The sequence below is a fragment of the Alosa pseudoharengus genome, unplaced genomic scaffold (assembly GCF_046254945.1).
Source record: "Alosa pseudoharengus isolate Yale_2024_CS ecotype anadromous, Long Island Sound unplaced genomic scaffold, YU_APseudo_1.1 YU_APseudo_1.1_scf_9, whole genome shotgun sequence".
NCBI classification, from domain to species: domain Eukaryota; kingdom Metazoa; phylum Chordata; class Actinopteri; order Clupeiformes; family Clupeidae; genus Alosa; species Alosa pseudoharengus.
Window position 1 is genome coordinate 9,140,884 of NW_027468881.1, and position 15,859 is coordinate 9,156,742.

General features: G+C 49.4%; 1 protein-coding gene across 2 annotated transcripts in view; it reads right to left on the bottom strand.

Moving 5' to 3' along the window:
* magi3a (membrane associated guanylate kinase, WW and PDZ domain containing 3a) overlaps positions 1-14,446 on the bottom strand; it is a 52,255-nt gene extending 37,809 nt beyond the window's left edge. For both annotated transcript variants that reach the window (XM_076277238.1, XM_076277237.1), the window contains exon 1: positions 12,923-14,446. In XM_076277238.1, the coding sequence (XP_076133353.1) occupies positions 12,923-13,229 (307 nt within the window). In that variant the 5' untranslated portion in view covers positions 13,230-14,446. The remainder of the gene's footprint in view (positions 1-12,922) is intronic.
* Between the last annotated feature and the right edge of the window lie 1,413 nt (positions 14,447-15,859).

Below are 15,859 nucleotides of genomic sequence, written 5' to 3' on the forward strand. Positions count from 1 at the left end.
CAGAGCCGCCTTCCAGAGGACATGCATGTGCCTACGTGTGTGTGTGTGTGTGTGTGTGTGTATGGAAATCTAAGTGTGCATGGCTTTATGCAAGTTGTGTGTCTGTGCTCTCATTAGGCGCTAGACCTCCAACTTAAAATGCCAGTGGTCCTGGTGGAAGTTTCTGGAACAGTCATTGGTGTCAGGCAATTAACAGGGGGATGAAGCCAGCTCTGCAGGCCAATCAACTGTGTGTGTGGTTCTGTAGAGCAGCTGAGCTTCATCTTTATACATCTTTCATAACGCACCGTCCCCTTTTACTACGAGAGTTCTCATCATCACTGAGCACCTGAATAAATCTCCATCTTTTATTACCGACGCAACCGACCCAGACAACACAAAGCCCATTCTCTCATTCTCTATCTAATCATGCCCCACCTCTACTCTACTTTGCCTCTCTCTCTCTCTCTCTCTCCTCTCTCTCTCTCTCTCTCTCTCTCTCTCTCTCTCTCTCTCTCTCTCTCTCTCTCTCTCTCTCTCTCTCTCTCTCTCTCTCTCTCTCTCTCTCTCTCTCTCTCTCTCTCTCTCTCTCTCTCTCTCTCTCTCTCTCTCTCTCTCTCTCTCTCTCTCTCTCTCTCTCTCTCTCTCTCTCTCTCTCTCTCTCTCTCTCTCTCTCTCTCTCTCTCTCTCCTCTCTCTCCTCTCTCTCTCTGGAGCTCCCTTGATGTCACCGGGTGCTTGAACTGGGTTTAATTCCATTCTCATTTCCATTTTTAAAAAAAAATTATGTCATCTGAGCAAAGAGAAGAGAGAAGGGGGGATAGAGAAACAGGGTGAGGGAGGAAAAGCAGGAGAGATAAGAAAGCAGAGTGGGGGGCGGTGAGAAGGGAGGAGAGGGAATGGAGCGAGAAAACAGGAGAGATGAGAGAGAGAGAGAGAGGGAGAGAGAGAGATGGAAGGATGGATGAGGGGAAAATGCAGAGAAGAGGAGAGCAGCAGCTGAACCTTCTGTCAGGCCCATTACTCTGAGTTACACGCTCAAGGCCTGAGAACTGCTTTCCCATGACCGACCACACACACACACACACACACACACACACACACACACACACACACACACACACACACACACACACACACACACACACACACACACACACACACACACACACACACACACACACACACACACACACACACACACACACACACACACACACACACACACACACACACACACACACACACACACACACCTTTTCTCTCTCTATTTGCCCCTTTTTTCTCTCACTCATGCACTCTCAGATGGCACAGCATATGCTGCATGAGAAATCAGCCATTAGCATCCACAACCTGTAAGGTATGGAGCCGTCAGTCAGCCAGCCAGGCAGGCAGGCGAGCAGGCACTGGAAGGTTCTAATGTGTCTGCCTGCCTGCCAGCCTCTTGCACTCACATGTTCCAGCAGCGTGCACGCAAGTGTGCCGTAGCTTCTGTGTGTGCGTGTGCGTATGCAGAAGCGCTCGTTTGGGGTACTGCTCAGATGCCTGCAGTGCATCAGCGGCCGGGATGTGGGAGGTGATACCAGAAAGGCAGAGAGGGAGCGAATGTGCTGAGTCTACTGACGCAGATGTGCGTCTCTGTGTGTGTGTGTGTGTGTGTGTGTGTGTGTGTGTGTGTGTGTGTTTATGGTGGGGTCGTGCCAATGCCGCTGTGCGCTTACTGCCTCTCATCCTGGGCTGCAGCATGAAGCCAAATATACACACACACACACACACACACACACACACACACAAACAGACACAACGGCTTTCTCGTCTTCTCTGGCATCACACAGCATTAGCATAAAGCCCCCGCCTGCGCACCCGCACGTTTTTCATTTACCCTCTAAGCGGATTCAATCCAATTGTCATTTCAATGTTGTTTATATTGCCTCGGCGACAATAGTCGCGCTGTCGGGGGCGGCGAGGAAACCCCCATAAGCCAGCACCCCCCCCCCATGACAAAAGGCAGCGGAGAATTCAGGAGGGGAGAAACCTCAGAGGTGAACCCAGGTCACAAGAAGGGGGCTCCCCCATCCCTTATAGGGTCAGCTGGGGGGACCGTAATGAGGTGGACCTGAGGGGAAGTGTGATCAAGGGAGGAAAGGAACACAGCAGTTAGAGCTCTGGGCCTGTGGTAGCGTAGTGGCTAAGGAGCTGGGCTAGCAAGCAAAAGCCAGAAAAGTCGTGGGTTCAACTCCCAGCTGCCACTGTTATGCCCTTGAGCAAGGCACTTACTCCAAAGGTGCTCTGAGGAGAATGGCGAATTTAAGTTGCTTTTGATAGTAATGAAGTAAGTATTTCAAGTATAGACTCTGCATGTAGTTAGTCTATATACTGTATATGATACACATATCTATATAGCTAATATGCACAGTTGGTATGGAGTGGAGGCTACTAGAGCATACGCGATGCATAAGCTGAGGCCGTGTGCTCTGGGACGTCAGGTTTGTTGGGGAGGTGACAGCACAGGCATGGGGAGAGATGAGATGTTGGAGATGTGGGAGGTGCAGCGCTATGAGAAACAGATGGGGCTCGTCAGCGGCACTGCAGTGTTTGGCCTTCAACACGCATCTCGTCATGGACGCTGCGCGCCACTCCGCTCGGCCTGTGATGAGGTCAGAGCTGTGCTCAGGCACCACTCCCTCTCTGGGCGCTCGGACAGGAGGGGGGGGGGGGGGGGGGGGTTAGAGGCCCACACCTGGGGGGGAGGGGAGGGCACAGGGACTCAACGCTTCCCTTCCACCAGGAAGACAAACAAGCACAATAAGCAGTACAACACACACACACAGACACACACACAAACACACATGCAATGGGTATGACATCAGGGTTAGGAAATGAGAAACTATTGTGTTTAAGAAAGGCAATTCTCCAGTGGGGAAATGGGTGCGAGACTATGGACAAGTGTGAGTGTATGTGTGTGTGTGTGTGTGTGCGTGCATGAAAGCAAGAGAAAAAGAAAGAAAGAAAGAAAAAAGAGAGAGAGGAGAGAGGGAGAGAGAGAGAGAGCTGTGCTCCAGTGCTCCACAGCAGTGGCTGTGTTTGAACTTTGACTCTTAAGTGAGTTCTTTTTACCATAGAAGAGCAGCTCAGCCACCATGTCCACTGGAGAGTTCAAGCACACTCTACCCCAGCACCCTTAGCAACACACACACACACACACACACACACACACACACACTTCCTCTCCAGTTCTACTAACACTGCTCATGCTCATGCGACCGGACGACCTAACCGTGGTCACACACTCACAGAAGCACACCCAGTCGTGCAAATTCCACTGAACCTAAGCCCACTTGAAAGGCTCCCTCTTGTTAATGTTTAATCTCCAGTGGCTGAAGTTCAGAATTGGGCTTGCTGCTACAAAGGGCCTCACAAATGTGACTGTGTGGGCATGTGTGTGTGTGTGTGTGTGTGTGTGGGGGGGGGGGGTATATGCGTGTGAGAGCATGTGTATGCACATATAGGCCTGAATGCAGGCGCGTCAAATTCTTGCTGCAGCTTCAACAAAACCAGGAAGGAAAAGGCTGTAGAGCGCCTAAGATCCCACACCCCATACACCAAACACACACCCACACAGCTTCACTCTTTGAAGAGTCCTTGCCGTTTCAGTGAGCAACAGTGATTTGGGTCTGTGCTATGTTTTTACAAAGTCTGTTATCACACTCTCACACACACACACACACACACACACACACACACACACACACACACACACACACACACACAATCTAACCTTGAGGTCATGCATGTCAGGGCTTGACTATTCTAGTATTCTAGTTCTTTGGAAAGCTGCAACAAATAACAGTTCCAAGTGAAGTGATGTGACATCTAGAATCAAGGAGCTGACTTCTTCAGTGGCCATTCTGGAGGCCTGTAGGAAGAGGTGCTGTCAAGTCTTCCACCGAGCACTATAGCACTTCAGTTTCAGGGAAAGATACATACAAACTTCAGGAGCGAAAACAGGCTTGTATCACCGCCATGTGTTGCTGTAACATTGATTTGAAAGTGGGCCATCACACTCTAATATTTAACTGCACACTTACACATTCTCTCAACCTAGAGAGACAGATTTCTTAAAAAATATTTTATCCCACTTTATGTGGCAGCTTCTCTGAGACAGAGTAAAATTCCAAATCATTGGGGTAAGGACTTATACTTTGGAGACAGTACAAAATAACAGAGCACACATATTCATAAACGGCAATACATATTGCAGAGCATCTTGCAGTGCTTCTTGGCATAATAGCAAACTCTTACAAAACTTGCAGCAGAATCCTAATTGTTGCACCAGCGCTGTGTTTTATCAGGAGGCCTGTACTCAGTCGCTGGGCCACGAGGGTGAAAAGGAGATGCCAGTGCACCCTCACCCTCACACACAGACAAAAGAAAGCGGCCTAATCACCTCTCTCTGTGTGTGTGTGTGTGTGTGTGTGTGTGTGTGTGTGTGTGTGTGTGTGTGTGTGTGTGTGTGTGTGTGTGTTTGTGTGTGTGTAGCAGCTCAGTCATCTGACTGGAGGGGAGCCAGCAGATTACCCACTGTCACTCACCAGCCGACTGAGAGACCTTCACACAAGAGCTGGAGGAAAAACAGTCATTTTCTCAGAGAGTCTCCGAGCACACCCGACGCCACAACCACACACACACACACACACAACACACACACACACACACACACACACACAACACACAACACAACACAAGTAAGGACGCGCACAAGTAACGTCAATGAGTTTGAAACCGATGTATCTGATCTGTATTTTTAGCTGGAGCAGTAAATGACACCCGACTTGAGCAGAGGGAGCGGTGGGGTGGCGGTGGTAGTGTGCGGTGGTAGTGTGCGGTGGCTGAGTCCCGGCTTCACTAAGTGCACTTCTTTGCTTTTCAGTGCTCCAGAAGCACCTCGCGGGGATGGAGACATGACAAAGCAACGGGGGAACAACAGCCGAGTGCTTTATGGGTGAGAGGGAGGGAGAGAAGGAGAGAGGGGGAGAAAAGAGGGAGTCGGCAGCAATCGCTCTGAGCCAGAGGGAGGGAGAGAGGCAAATGAAAGAGAAAGCAAATGAGATAGAATGAGAGAGAAATGGAGAGAACTGGAGAGATAGTGAGCAAGAGAGAAGAGAGAGAAAAGAGAGAGACGCCTGCCAACCAAAAGCTGTTTTCGCATAACAAGCTACAGAAGGGGAACAGAGCTGGCTCCAGCACAGAGATCTCTGCCCGTTTGTTCTCTTACATCCATCCATCCATCCATCCCCCCCTCCCTCTCTCTCTCTCTCTCTTCCATCATCACTCCATCCATCCATCCATCCATCCATCCATCCATCCCTCTCCCTTCCTCCCTCCCCCCTGCCTGCATCCCCTTTGTCCTCCCCCCTCTGCTCTATTGTGTAAGGAGATTGTGTAATAGATGTAAGGCTTATTGATTGATGCCAGAGCCACTAATTGAAGAGCTGCAGCCCTTAGTACAGAGATGGAGTTTACCGACCTCTCACAAACGAACAACACACAAGCACACATGTGTTCACTCTCTCTCTATTTCTCTCTCTCCCTCTCACACACAGACACATAGGATGTAAAGAGTGACTTTCTAAAGCTACACCCCCCACACACACACACACACAAGCATATGCTGTGAGTGAGAGAATGAGAATGTGCCCTGGAATGTGTGTGATACAGGGCAGTCGGAAGAATCTAGGACAGGAGGAAGGCCTTTGTTTGCCCCCTGTGTACACACACATATACAATCACACGCACACACACATTCCATTCTCTGCTGGCTGCCATTCCATTCTCTGGCTTCCACCTGCTCTGGTTAGAGGGATGGTTGGCTGATGCCAAACTAGCACATATGCACGGGTCAGGGGTCAACACCCTGCACTTATATTCAACAGGAACAGGCTCATTCTCAGAGCTCCAGGCCCTCTCCTGTCATTGGGCAGGCATGCTCAAATAAATACACCCCACACTCATTCACACACACACACACACACACACACACACACACACACACACACACACACACACACACACACACACACACACACACACACACACACACACACACACACACACACACACACACACACACACACACACACACACACACACACACACACACACAAACAGTAGCTTCCTGCCATTATGTGATTCAGACCAAAAGTCAGACAACTCATTTTTGTCTCGAAGCAGTACACACACACACACACACACACACAGAGAGACACACACACACACACACACACACAGACACACACACACCTTCTAAACAGCCACTCCTCACTGGAGCTAGCTTCCAGATCCTACCCAATCTCAAAGCCCACTCCAGGCACCTCAAGCCTAACATATGGATATAGTAGAGTTGAGCTGGACAGCAGTTAGCCAGTCAGTCAGTCAGTGTGCCAGTCAGGAGGCCCTTTACTGAAGATGAGAGCCAGGCAGGAAGAGCTGGGTTGAGCTGAGCTTGGCTGGGTTGAGCTGGGCTGTGCTGGGCAGTGCTGGGTTGAATTGGGCTGGGCTGGGCAGTGCTGGGTTGAGCTGGGCTGGGCTGGGCTGGGCTGGGTTGAGCTGGGCTGGGCAGTGCTAGGTTGAGCTGGGCAGGGTTGAGCTGAGTTGAGCTGGGCAGTGCTGGGCTGGGGGCAAAGCTGGGCTGGGCTGGGCAGGCAGACAGCAGCAGTAACCTGAGCTCTAACCTTGAGCCTGACACCGTGTGGTACTGCCCCCCCCCCCCCCCGCATGGTGGAGGAGGGTACTGCCCCTCACACACACACACAAAGGCACTACACAGAGTCATTGTGTGGCCTGGGAACAGACATTTGTGTGAGTGAGTATTGATCTGTCTGTCCAGATCTGTCAGTCCTTGCTAATTTGACACTTTTTAAAGCTCACAGCACAATTGATGTTTCTTCTACAATAAACACACTTAAATGCTTGTTTTATTGTCTGTCTGCGTCCAAATGGTCTCATTTTGCGTAAGTCTACGTGAACAGTGCGGTCACTGTGCTCTACTTCTCTCCTTGTCAGTTCGCCCCCTTTCATCTTCCACACAAACCCTATCCCACAGGTAACGATCCCTGAATAGTAATGTCTCTATCGATTACTATAAAGTCCCTTAATTACACTTTTTCCAAAGTGAGGCGTGTGTGTGTGCGTGTGTGTGTGGTGTGTCAGGTAAATCAGGTTCAGATGGAAACTCAACACTCTAAGCAACTCCCCGAAACCAAAGACACACTGTGTAATATAGTGTTGTGTCTGTATGTGAGAGAGAGAGAGGGAGAGAGAGAGAGAGGGAGGGAGAGGGAGAGAGAGAGAGAGAGAGAGAGAGCCCTCATATAAATGAATGAGTGGTATGGTAATGATCATGAGATCTGCACACTCACACAGGTTAAGGGTGTCTCCTGTTCCCACACTCCTCCCCCTATGTCACTACCACACACACACACACACACACACACACACACACACACACACACACACACACACACACACACACACACACACACACACACACACACACACACACACACACACACACACACACACACACACACACACACACACACACACACACGCACACGCACGCACGCACACACACGCACGCACGCACGCACGCACGCACGCACGCGCGCACGCGCACGCACGCACGCATAGCCCAGCATCCTCGTCTCATTAGAAACAAACACCCAACCAATGTAATCTAATTCTGTCATTCCCACTTAACTGTACACACAGAGAAAAGGGGACTGGGAGAAAAGCCACAGAGACAGAGAGGAAGGGATAGAGGGAGAGGGAGGGATAGAGAGAGAGAGGGATGACATTACATCACGTAGTGCGGGAAAGAGGATGAATGGGAGCTCATTAAATGAGGTGGTGTGAAGGAATGTCATCCTTCAGTGGCCAAGAGGAAAGACAAAGAGCTGCAATCTCATGAATGTACACACACAGACACACAGACGGACAGAGAGAGGGGGTGGGGGGTGATAGCCAGTAAAACTGGCTGTACCTGCATTCCAGAAGTGTTATCTTATCAAAGCTGGCTGGCCAGCCACACATGCACAAATATTTCTATTGGTTTCTATTTATGCAAAGCACTCACTCAAGCCCTCCCTAGGGGCTCAACCTGCTGAGGAAGGGGACAGGGTCATGGGTTAGACTCTGTGTATGTGTGTGTATGTGTGTGTGTGTGTGTGTGTGTGTGTGTGTTGTGTGTGTAAACTCCAACTCAGCAGGTTTACAGCCTGCTGTAGCTATATGCACTCTCTGTGCATCTGCTCTGATGAGGAGCAACCAATCAACTTGCAGGACCTGAAAAGCCACTGACACACACCCACACACACCCTTTCTCTCTCTCTCTCCATTTCTATCCATCCCTCCATATTTTCTTCTTCTTGTCTACCTCTTTAACAACATCGCCCCCTCTCTCCTCTTCTCTTTTTTTTTACTCAAACCTGGGGTGTGTCACTGGCCACACAATCCCATGGCAGACAGTGACACAGTGACAATAGCCAATCCCACCTGTTGGTAACAATACACTCTTGTCATTTTGTGTCCTTCTAATGGAGCGGGCTGTTCTTCAAAAAGGACATGGTCCGAATTCCAGCCATTTCTGCACTGGCCTATTTACGACACACAGACACACACACACATCCCCCCCCACACACACACACACACATGAGGCTCTGTCACTCAGTCATCCACTCTCTCACACACACACACACACACACACACACACACACACACACTCACACAGCAGAAAACACGGGGCCATTGTGTGCTTTGAACACAGCAGGGCAAATAATGAGAGCGCTAGCGAGTGAGTGAGTGAGCGAGCGAGCAAGCGAGAAATGAATTAGTAATGTCCTAGAATAGGACACGGAGTTACCACACACACACACACACACACACACACACACACACTGTGTCACAGTGTGATTCAGATAGGATTTGAATGGAGATTATTTGTGGGTGGTGTGGTAGTGGTGGGCCAGACACCATCTAATTTTACTGAGTCCACACCAACTCGCTGCTCCTGCCAGGACTCCTTCTGAACAATAACACTTCGCCAACTAGAGAACTATTTACTTATTGTTTGCAAGTGCGTTGTAGGTGTGTGTGTGCGCATGTGTGTGTGCGTGTTTGTGTGTGTGTGTGTGTGTGTGTGTAGGATAACTGAGAGGAGAAGCCGATACTTCCATTTTGACAAACAGGAAAATCAGGCACAACGTTTGACCTGTTTACTGTCTCCTCAGAAGCCTTTAAACCCTTAAACACACACACACACACAGACACAGACACACACAGACACACCACTATGTTTTGCCTATTCCATATGATGTTTATGTCACATTTCCTTTTCAGGACCACTAGCATTGCCATGTCAAAAAGCAGCGGGTGCATGACCGAGAGAATGACAGAGAGAGAGAGACAGAGATAGAGAGAGAGAGTGGGATAGAGAGCAAGACAGAGAGAGAGAGAAACGGAGAGCGAGAAAGAGAGAGTGAGAGAGCGAGAGAGAGTGGGAGAGAGAGCAAGGGAGAGAGAGAGAAACGGAGAGCGAGAAAGACAGAGTGAGAGAGCGAGAGAGAGTGGGAGAGAGAGCAAGGGAGAGAGAGAGAAACGGAGAGCGAGAAAGACGGAGTGAGAGAGTGAGAGAGAGCACGTGGGGAGCTCAAGGCGGCTCACGGCTGGAACACTTGGCAAAAACAGTGATGAGCAAAGCCTTGGCGTCGGCTGGCTCTGCTGCTCTGCGCTGCGCTGCGCTGCTAACGCCTAGAGTGGGAGCACTGCTCTCTGGCGCTCGCCCACCCCCAGCACCTCCCCCCGCACTTCAGTGGGAGACGTGACAGCTATATCAGTCTCCGCCATACTAAAAATGTGGCAGAGCCAGGGTGCAATGTAGGTGTGGGATAAAGAGCTGCGCTTGTGTGTGTGTGTGTGTGTGTGTGTGTGTCGGGGGGGGTGGGCAAGGAAGGAAAACTGCCAAACACCTGCCACTACACACACAAACACACATCTGCTCCCAGTATTGCAACATAGTTTAAGGCTTGCAGTAAGCAATCAATACTGTTTCTAAAAAATTATCATTGTATCCTGCTCACACGCGCACAAACTGGTAAAGGAAGGCAATTGGGATACAAAAATGTTGGCTCCTTTCATCCCTGCATAGTGCAAGAGAACTAAAACAGGCCGCAGGCAGTTCTGTGAGCAGGAAACACACACACACACACACACACACACACACACACACACACACACACACACACACACACACAGTCTCCAACTGTATGCTGCACATCATTACGACAGAATACAACTCTTTCTTTTCTTGTCTGGATGCCCTACTCACCATCCGTTGCCAGCTGACGCACACACATCGACTCACACACATCGGCTCACACACATCGGCACACACATCGACACACACATCGACACACACACACATCGACACACACACACATCGACACACACACACATCGACATCGACACACACACACATCGACACACACACACACATTGACACACACACACATTGACACAAACTGCAGTTCTGCATCTGGCGCCTTGGGCTAACATCTGCATCCAGTGCCTCTCTGCGTAAAACTGTGTGTGTATGTTAGAGAGGGAGAGAGTGTATGTTTACTGATGTCAGCCAATTAGACAAAGACTGAGGTTGACAGGATTGTCAGCTCTCTAGGGCAAACACAGACAAGCACACACACAATAACAGACATCCACACAAGCACACACACAATAACAGACATCCACACAAACACACACACAAGAACAGACATCCACACAAACACACAGACATCCTCAGACTTGGAAGCACATAAGCGACCTGATCACAAGTTGTGCAGCATGCGCACACACACACACACACACACACACACACAAACACACACACACAACACACACACACAGACACACAGAGCGACTGGCTTGGTCGCCACTGCTTCAGTATTAGGGCCAGCATCACTTCTCCCTTACAAGCAATCCTGGTCTCGGTTCTCCTCTTCCCTCCTCTCCTCACTGTCTCCTGCTTTTCTCTCCACTCGTCTATCTCTCTCTACCTCTTTCCCCCACCACTCACATCACGGTCACTGAGTAAAGGCCTCTCTCCCTAAGGCCCCTTACCTGGTGAGTCATGTGAAAACACATACACACACACACACACACACAAAAAAAAAATGTAATGCTCTGATCTTATCAAGTGAAGAATAAAGTATAGGAGAAGAAATACTGCAATTAACCCAGATGGCAAAAGCAAACGTGTGTGTGTGTGTGTGTGTGTGTGTCTGTGTATGTGTATGTGTGTGTGCGTGTGAGAGTGAGAGAGAGAGAGACAACGCGCGAGAGAGAGAGACAGACAGACAGATAGACAGACAGACAGAGAGAGAAAGAGAAAGGGGGAGGGGGGGTGTAAGAGAGCAGAGTTAATGAAAGGCAAGATGGAGGGAGGGAGAAGATAAGCAGTGAGTAAAGAAGAGGGTGGAGGAGAAGAGGGATGAGGTAGTCAGATGGGAGCAGTCAACTGGGGAATGCTGCATCACACACACACACACACGCACACACGCACGCACGCACGCACACACGCATGCACAAAGCCACACACACAGGAGAGATGGTGGATAGAATACAAACAATACATTCAATACAGTCAGAATATAGACAACAGACTTATTCACAGTAGGAGAGAGAGTGTGGGTTGACTGAGTGTTAAAGATGTGTACTGGTGTTAATATATACATGCCTGTTCATGCCCTGTGTGTGTGTGTGTGTGTGTGTGTGTGTGTGTCTGTGCGTGTGCGTGTGTGGTGAGGTTATTGTATGCCGTAACCACCAGTGGCACTAATGACTCGCCGTGAAACAACGGTGGGTCAGACCGCTCTGGTCAGATTGGAGAGGAGCATTCATTCTCCACCCCCAGTTCAACTGTACGCTTCTCATGACACACACACACACTACCCCTAAGAAAAAACAACAGTTACACACCCCACTGAACCCAGAACACATTATTCGGACATGCTGCTTATCTATAATTTATCACCTGAAAACGTAATAGGCTGCTACACTTGATCAGTCTTGACGCTAAAACATATCCTATTAAAACTAAAAACAACAAAAGGGCAGCAGCATTATGCAATCCCTCATTCTTCAAACACATAAACATTTAAACAAATGTTTGTGGATGTGTAGTCTGCAGTATGTGGATCTCCAGTCTTTATGCTCATCAATGATTGAGGCACTTGGGGGGCAGGGGGTTAAGAAGCAGGCTGCATAACATCTTCACCTAATCCAAACATACTGGCTACTCTTTTTCTCTCCCTATCTGTGTGTGTGTGTGTGTGTGTGTGTGTGTGTGGCAACTAGAAGATGAATCAGGTGGGTGTGTGAGGGTTAGGAAGACAGACGACATCTGTGCACGCAGGGTAAAGACGATTATCTTCACACACACTAAGTTGATTGCACTCTGAGCCCGAGGAGTTCCCTGTGGAACCGCTTCGCTGCTCTCTGCGAGCACCGGAGGCGCGGGGGACAGTGAGGACGGCACCTGACACTACCGCTCAGTCACCTGTGGACTGGGTGTGTTTTCCAGTTACCATGGCACCCACTTGCAGCCAGACATAAGCGCGAGCGCGCCAGCTCACGTTCGCGCGCACACACACACACATTCATAACATACCTTTGAGTGTGTGAGTGACTACGTCAAATTACTCCCTGTCCGTACCGGATTCTGTATGCTTACGACATGCCTACTCTCGTCCTAACTAAGATGGTTTTGATATTGAAAATACCAAGAAGCCCAGCCTAACCAATGTGTGCATGGTACCCTATCTACAACGACCCTATTTAAACATTACAAAACAGACCAAGAAAAATGTCCGTGTTTATGCACATCAACTCACCGGGTTTCACAGTCTTAAGTCGAACAGGCTCTCGAAAGTGGCGGATCACAGCAATGGTGTCCCGATTAGTCAGTCCGCTGACGGGAGTGCCGTTGACCTCCAGCAGCACATCTCCAGGGCTTGGGAATCTGCCGACATGGCAAACCATCGCATCCGCCAGCACAGTTCCGAGATAAGGAAATTCCCCTCGCTCGGCGCCCCCTCGCACCTCCACGAAGGAGGCCAGCTCCCCGGCGCTACCCCATGAGAGCGCGCACTCCTGCACTCTCGCAGACCAGTGCTTCTTTTTCTTCAGTGTTTTGGACATGACCGTCGGTGGTTTTCACCTCGTTACACTTAAAGGATGTCGGCGAAATATTTGCTTTTGTGGACGAACAGTTTCTCTCCGGTTTTAGGACACGATCCTGCTGCCGGGACGGACGGAAAGGCAATGCGCGCGCTGAGTTCGGTTAACATCTCTTGGTCAGCAGCCCGCAGGAAGCGGCGCGGATATCACCCTCATCGTCCAGCTCCTCCGAGCGGTCAGCGGAGCGTCAAGGTCGGCTGCGGCTGTTGAGATATAGCACAGACCTCTCTCAAGCAAGACAGTGCGTGTCAAGCCGCGTGAAGCAGACGCATGCAGGAGCAATAGATAGCTGACACCAAGCCAGCAGCACGTCAATACACGTCAGTAGCAATGAAATTTCCACGATTTCGATACCATAGAAATATCCATACATATGTAATAAGAAAGACACAGAGCAACCCTAAACAAACACCTGGTGCTCAACAGTTCCACACGAGGAACGCCGACTACCCAAGCGGCGATTCAAGTTTATCTCACCGGAATAAGCGTTCGCCAGCCCCTGTCACTGCACTGGGGCTGTCAGGGTCTGACGCTACCGCGGGCGTAGAGCAGCTGATTCAACATCCAATGTATCGCTTTTCTCTTGATCGAGAACAATCCTCTCGACGCACCTGCTCCTTTTCTAATATGGCATCAGCAGCACAGCATTCCAGGGCGACGGAAACAAGATACCTGCAGCTCGCGGAATACCAGTTTTAACTTGATGCTGACCGGCCACTCACGCACTTTTCCGGACAAGTGAGTCACGAACTAAAGCCCTCACACACACATCCACACACGCCACAGTCCCTCCGAAAGCGTTCTCCTACACACAGCCTGCGGGCTGTCCGGGAAGTTTCTCACGCATTTTCATCTTGTTAGTTGCAGCAAGGGAAGTCCAGCGTAGCTGACTGCTGTGCTTTGGCACCAATGGGAGGCGGGAACTGGAGTCAAACGGTATCCCAGGAGCCAATGACGAAATCAGCTAGGCGGTTCTTCCGCGGCGGTTGTTGCCTTGTAACGCCAAAACAATACTCGCTCCAGCCCGCTGTGCCCGTCTCTCATGCAGCTTAATTATGTCCTCAGGGGCTAAACGTGGCTGTCGTCGTTGCACTGCCCCTGCATTATTTCGCAACCGATTAAGGGTATTGATCTTGTTTATTTACATTTGAACGACCAGCCATGCAATAGTCCAGTCATTTTTACACGTTAAAAGGGGATGGTTAACAAGAATATTCTAGGCCGACAGAGGAAATGTAGGCCTAGGTGCGTAGTTCCCTTTAATCCTTCTATTAAAATTCAGAAAGGTTCCCTTGACGTCCAGTCTAAGTGTTCAAAGTCAACAGACGCCCGCATGTAGGCCTAGGCTAGATCTAGTTAGTTTTGCAGATGACTGCCACTGTGGACTGTGTTGATTCCACCAGTTATAATTAGGCAGAGGGGATTTGAGGACTGTGTTCATTCATGTTTAAACACTGCCACCGTGTGGAGTACAGCGGCAAATACGTTTCCGAGTAACACACATACACACGCCCGTGCGCAGATATATTTTTATGGCAGACTTGGTCTGCAGAGGCTGCAGGCTATGGAGGAAGGAGTCTCTTCTGGAAGTTTGTGTATGTGTGTGTGTGTGTGTGTGTGTGTGTGTGTGTGTGTGTGATGGGAGACAGGGCCAGCAAAGAGGGCTATGTCACTCTGCTGTAAGTGTCCATGGGACTTTCACTTGAGTGGAACTGAATAGGGCTGCTCTGGCTGGCTTGTGCTGAGTGCGAATGAAAGCCTCCTATTTCCTAATGGCCAACCACTAACCTTTGTTGTTATGTAAGCTGAATCACTAGGACACATGCTCTGATGGTTTCAGAGATGTAGCCATCTGTGTGTGTTCATATTAAAGTGATATTTCCTCATTGGCCGGCGTGTTTGTGAGTATGTTAAATGAACAGTGTCATGCTGTAATCTCAGAGTTAGCGTGTTTTTGATTATTTATTTGTTTTTAATCCAGCCGTCTTGAGAAACTGGATTAGTGTCACCACCACACATACAAGCCCATAATTGGTGGTTTAAACTCACAGACTGTTTGGCCCGAAGCTGCCCTGAAAATATGCAGCAGTGTTTGAAATACTGTGTATCTGTATTGTAGACACAGCATGCATGAGTTGCCCAAGGATTTCATATGCACCACAAAAGTGTTGATCTGCTCTTTTTTGGGGGGAACTAGGACACATAGCTCCTATATTGCATAAATTCCACATTCCTTTGATTTACTGCACATGCAGTGACAGAGGAGCAAGTTGTAGAGAGATAGTCTGCAGAGCAGTGGAGAAAAGTGAGATCTATCCCACTTACAGTTTCAGTGAAAGCTTCATGTATGCGTGGGTGATTCATCCAGCTGGATTGTTGTCAGTTTATGGATGTATAAGATTATATCTCCTTAGCGTATTTATCATGTGAAGGTAACATTCTATATAGGTGTGCATAGGCCCTTACTGTTTCATCAAGCTCACTGGAGAGAGAGAGAGAGAGAGAGAGAGAATAATAGAAAGAAAGAGATGCCCTCATTCTCTTCATCATCAAAGACAATCCTGACATTCAAACAAACATGAGTCTGAGCA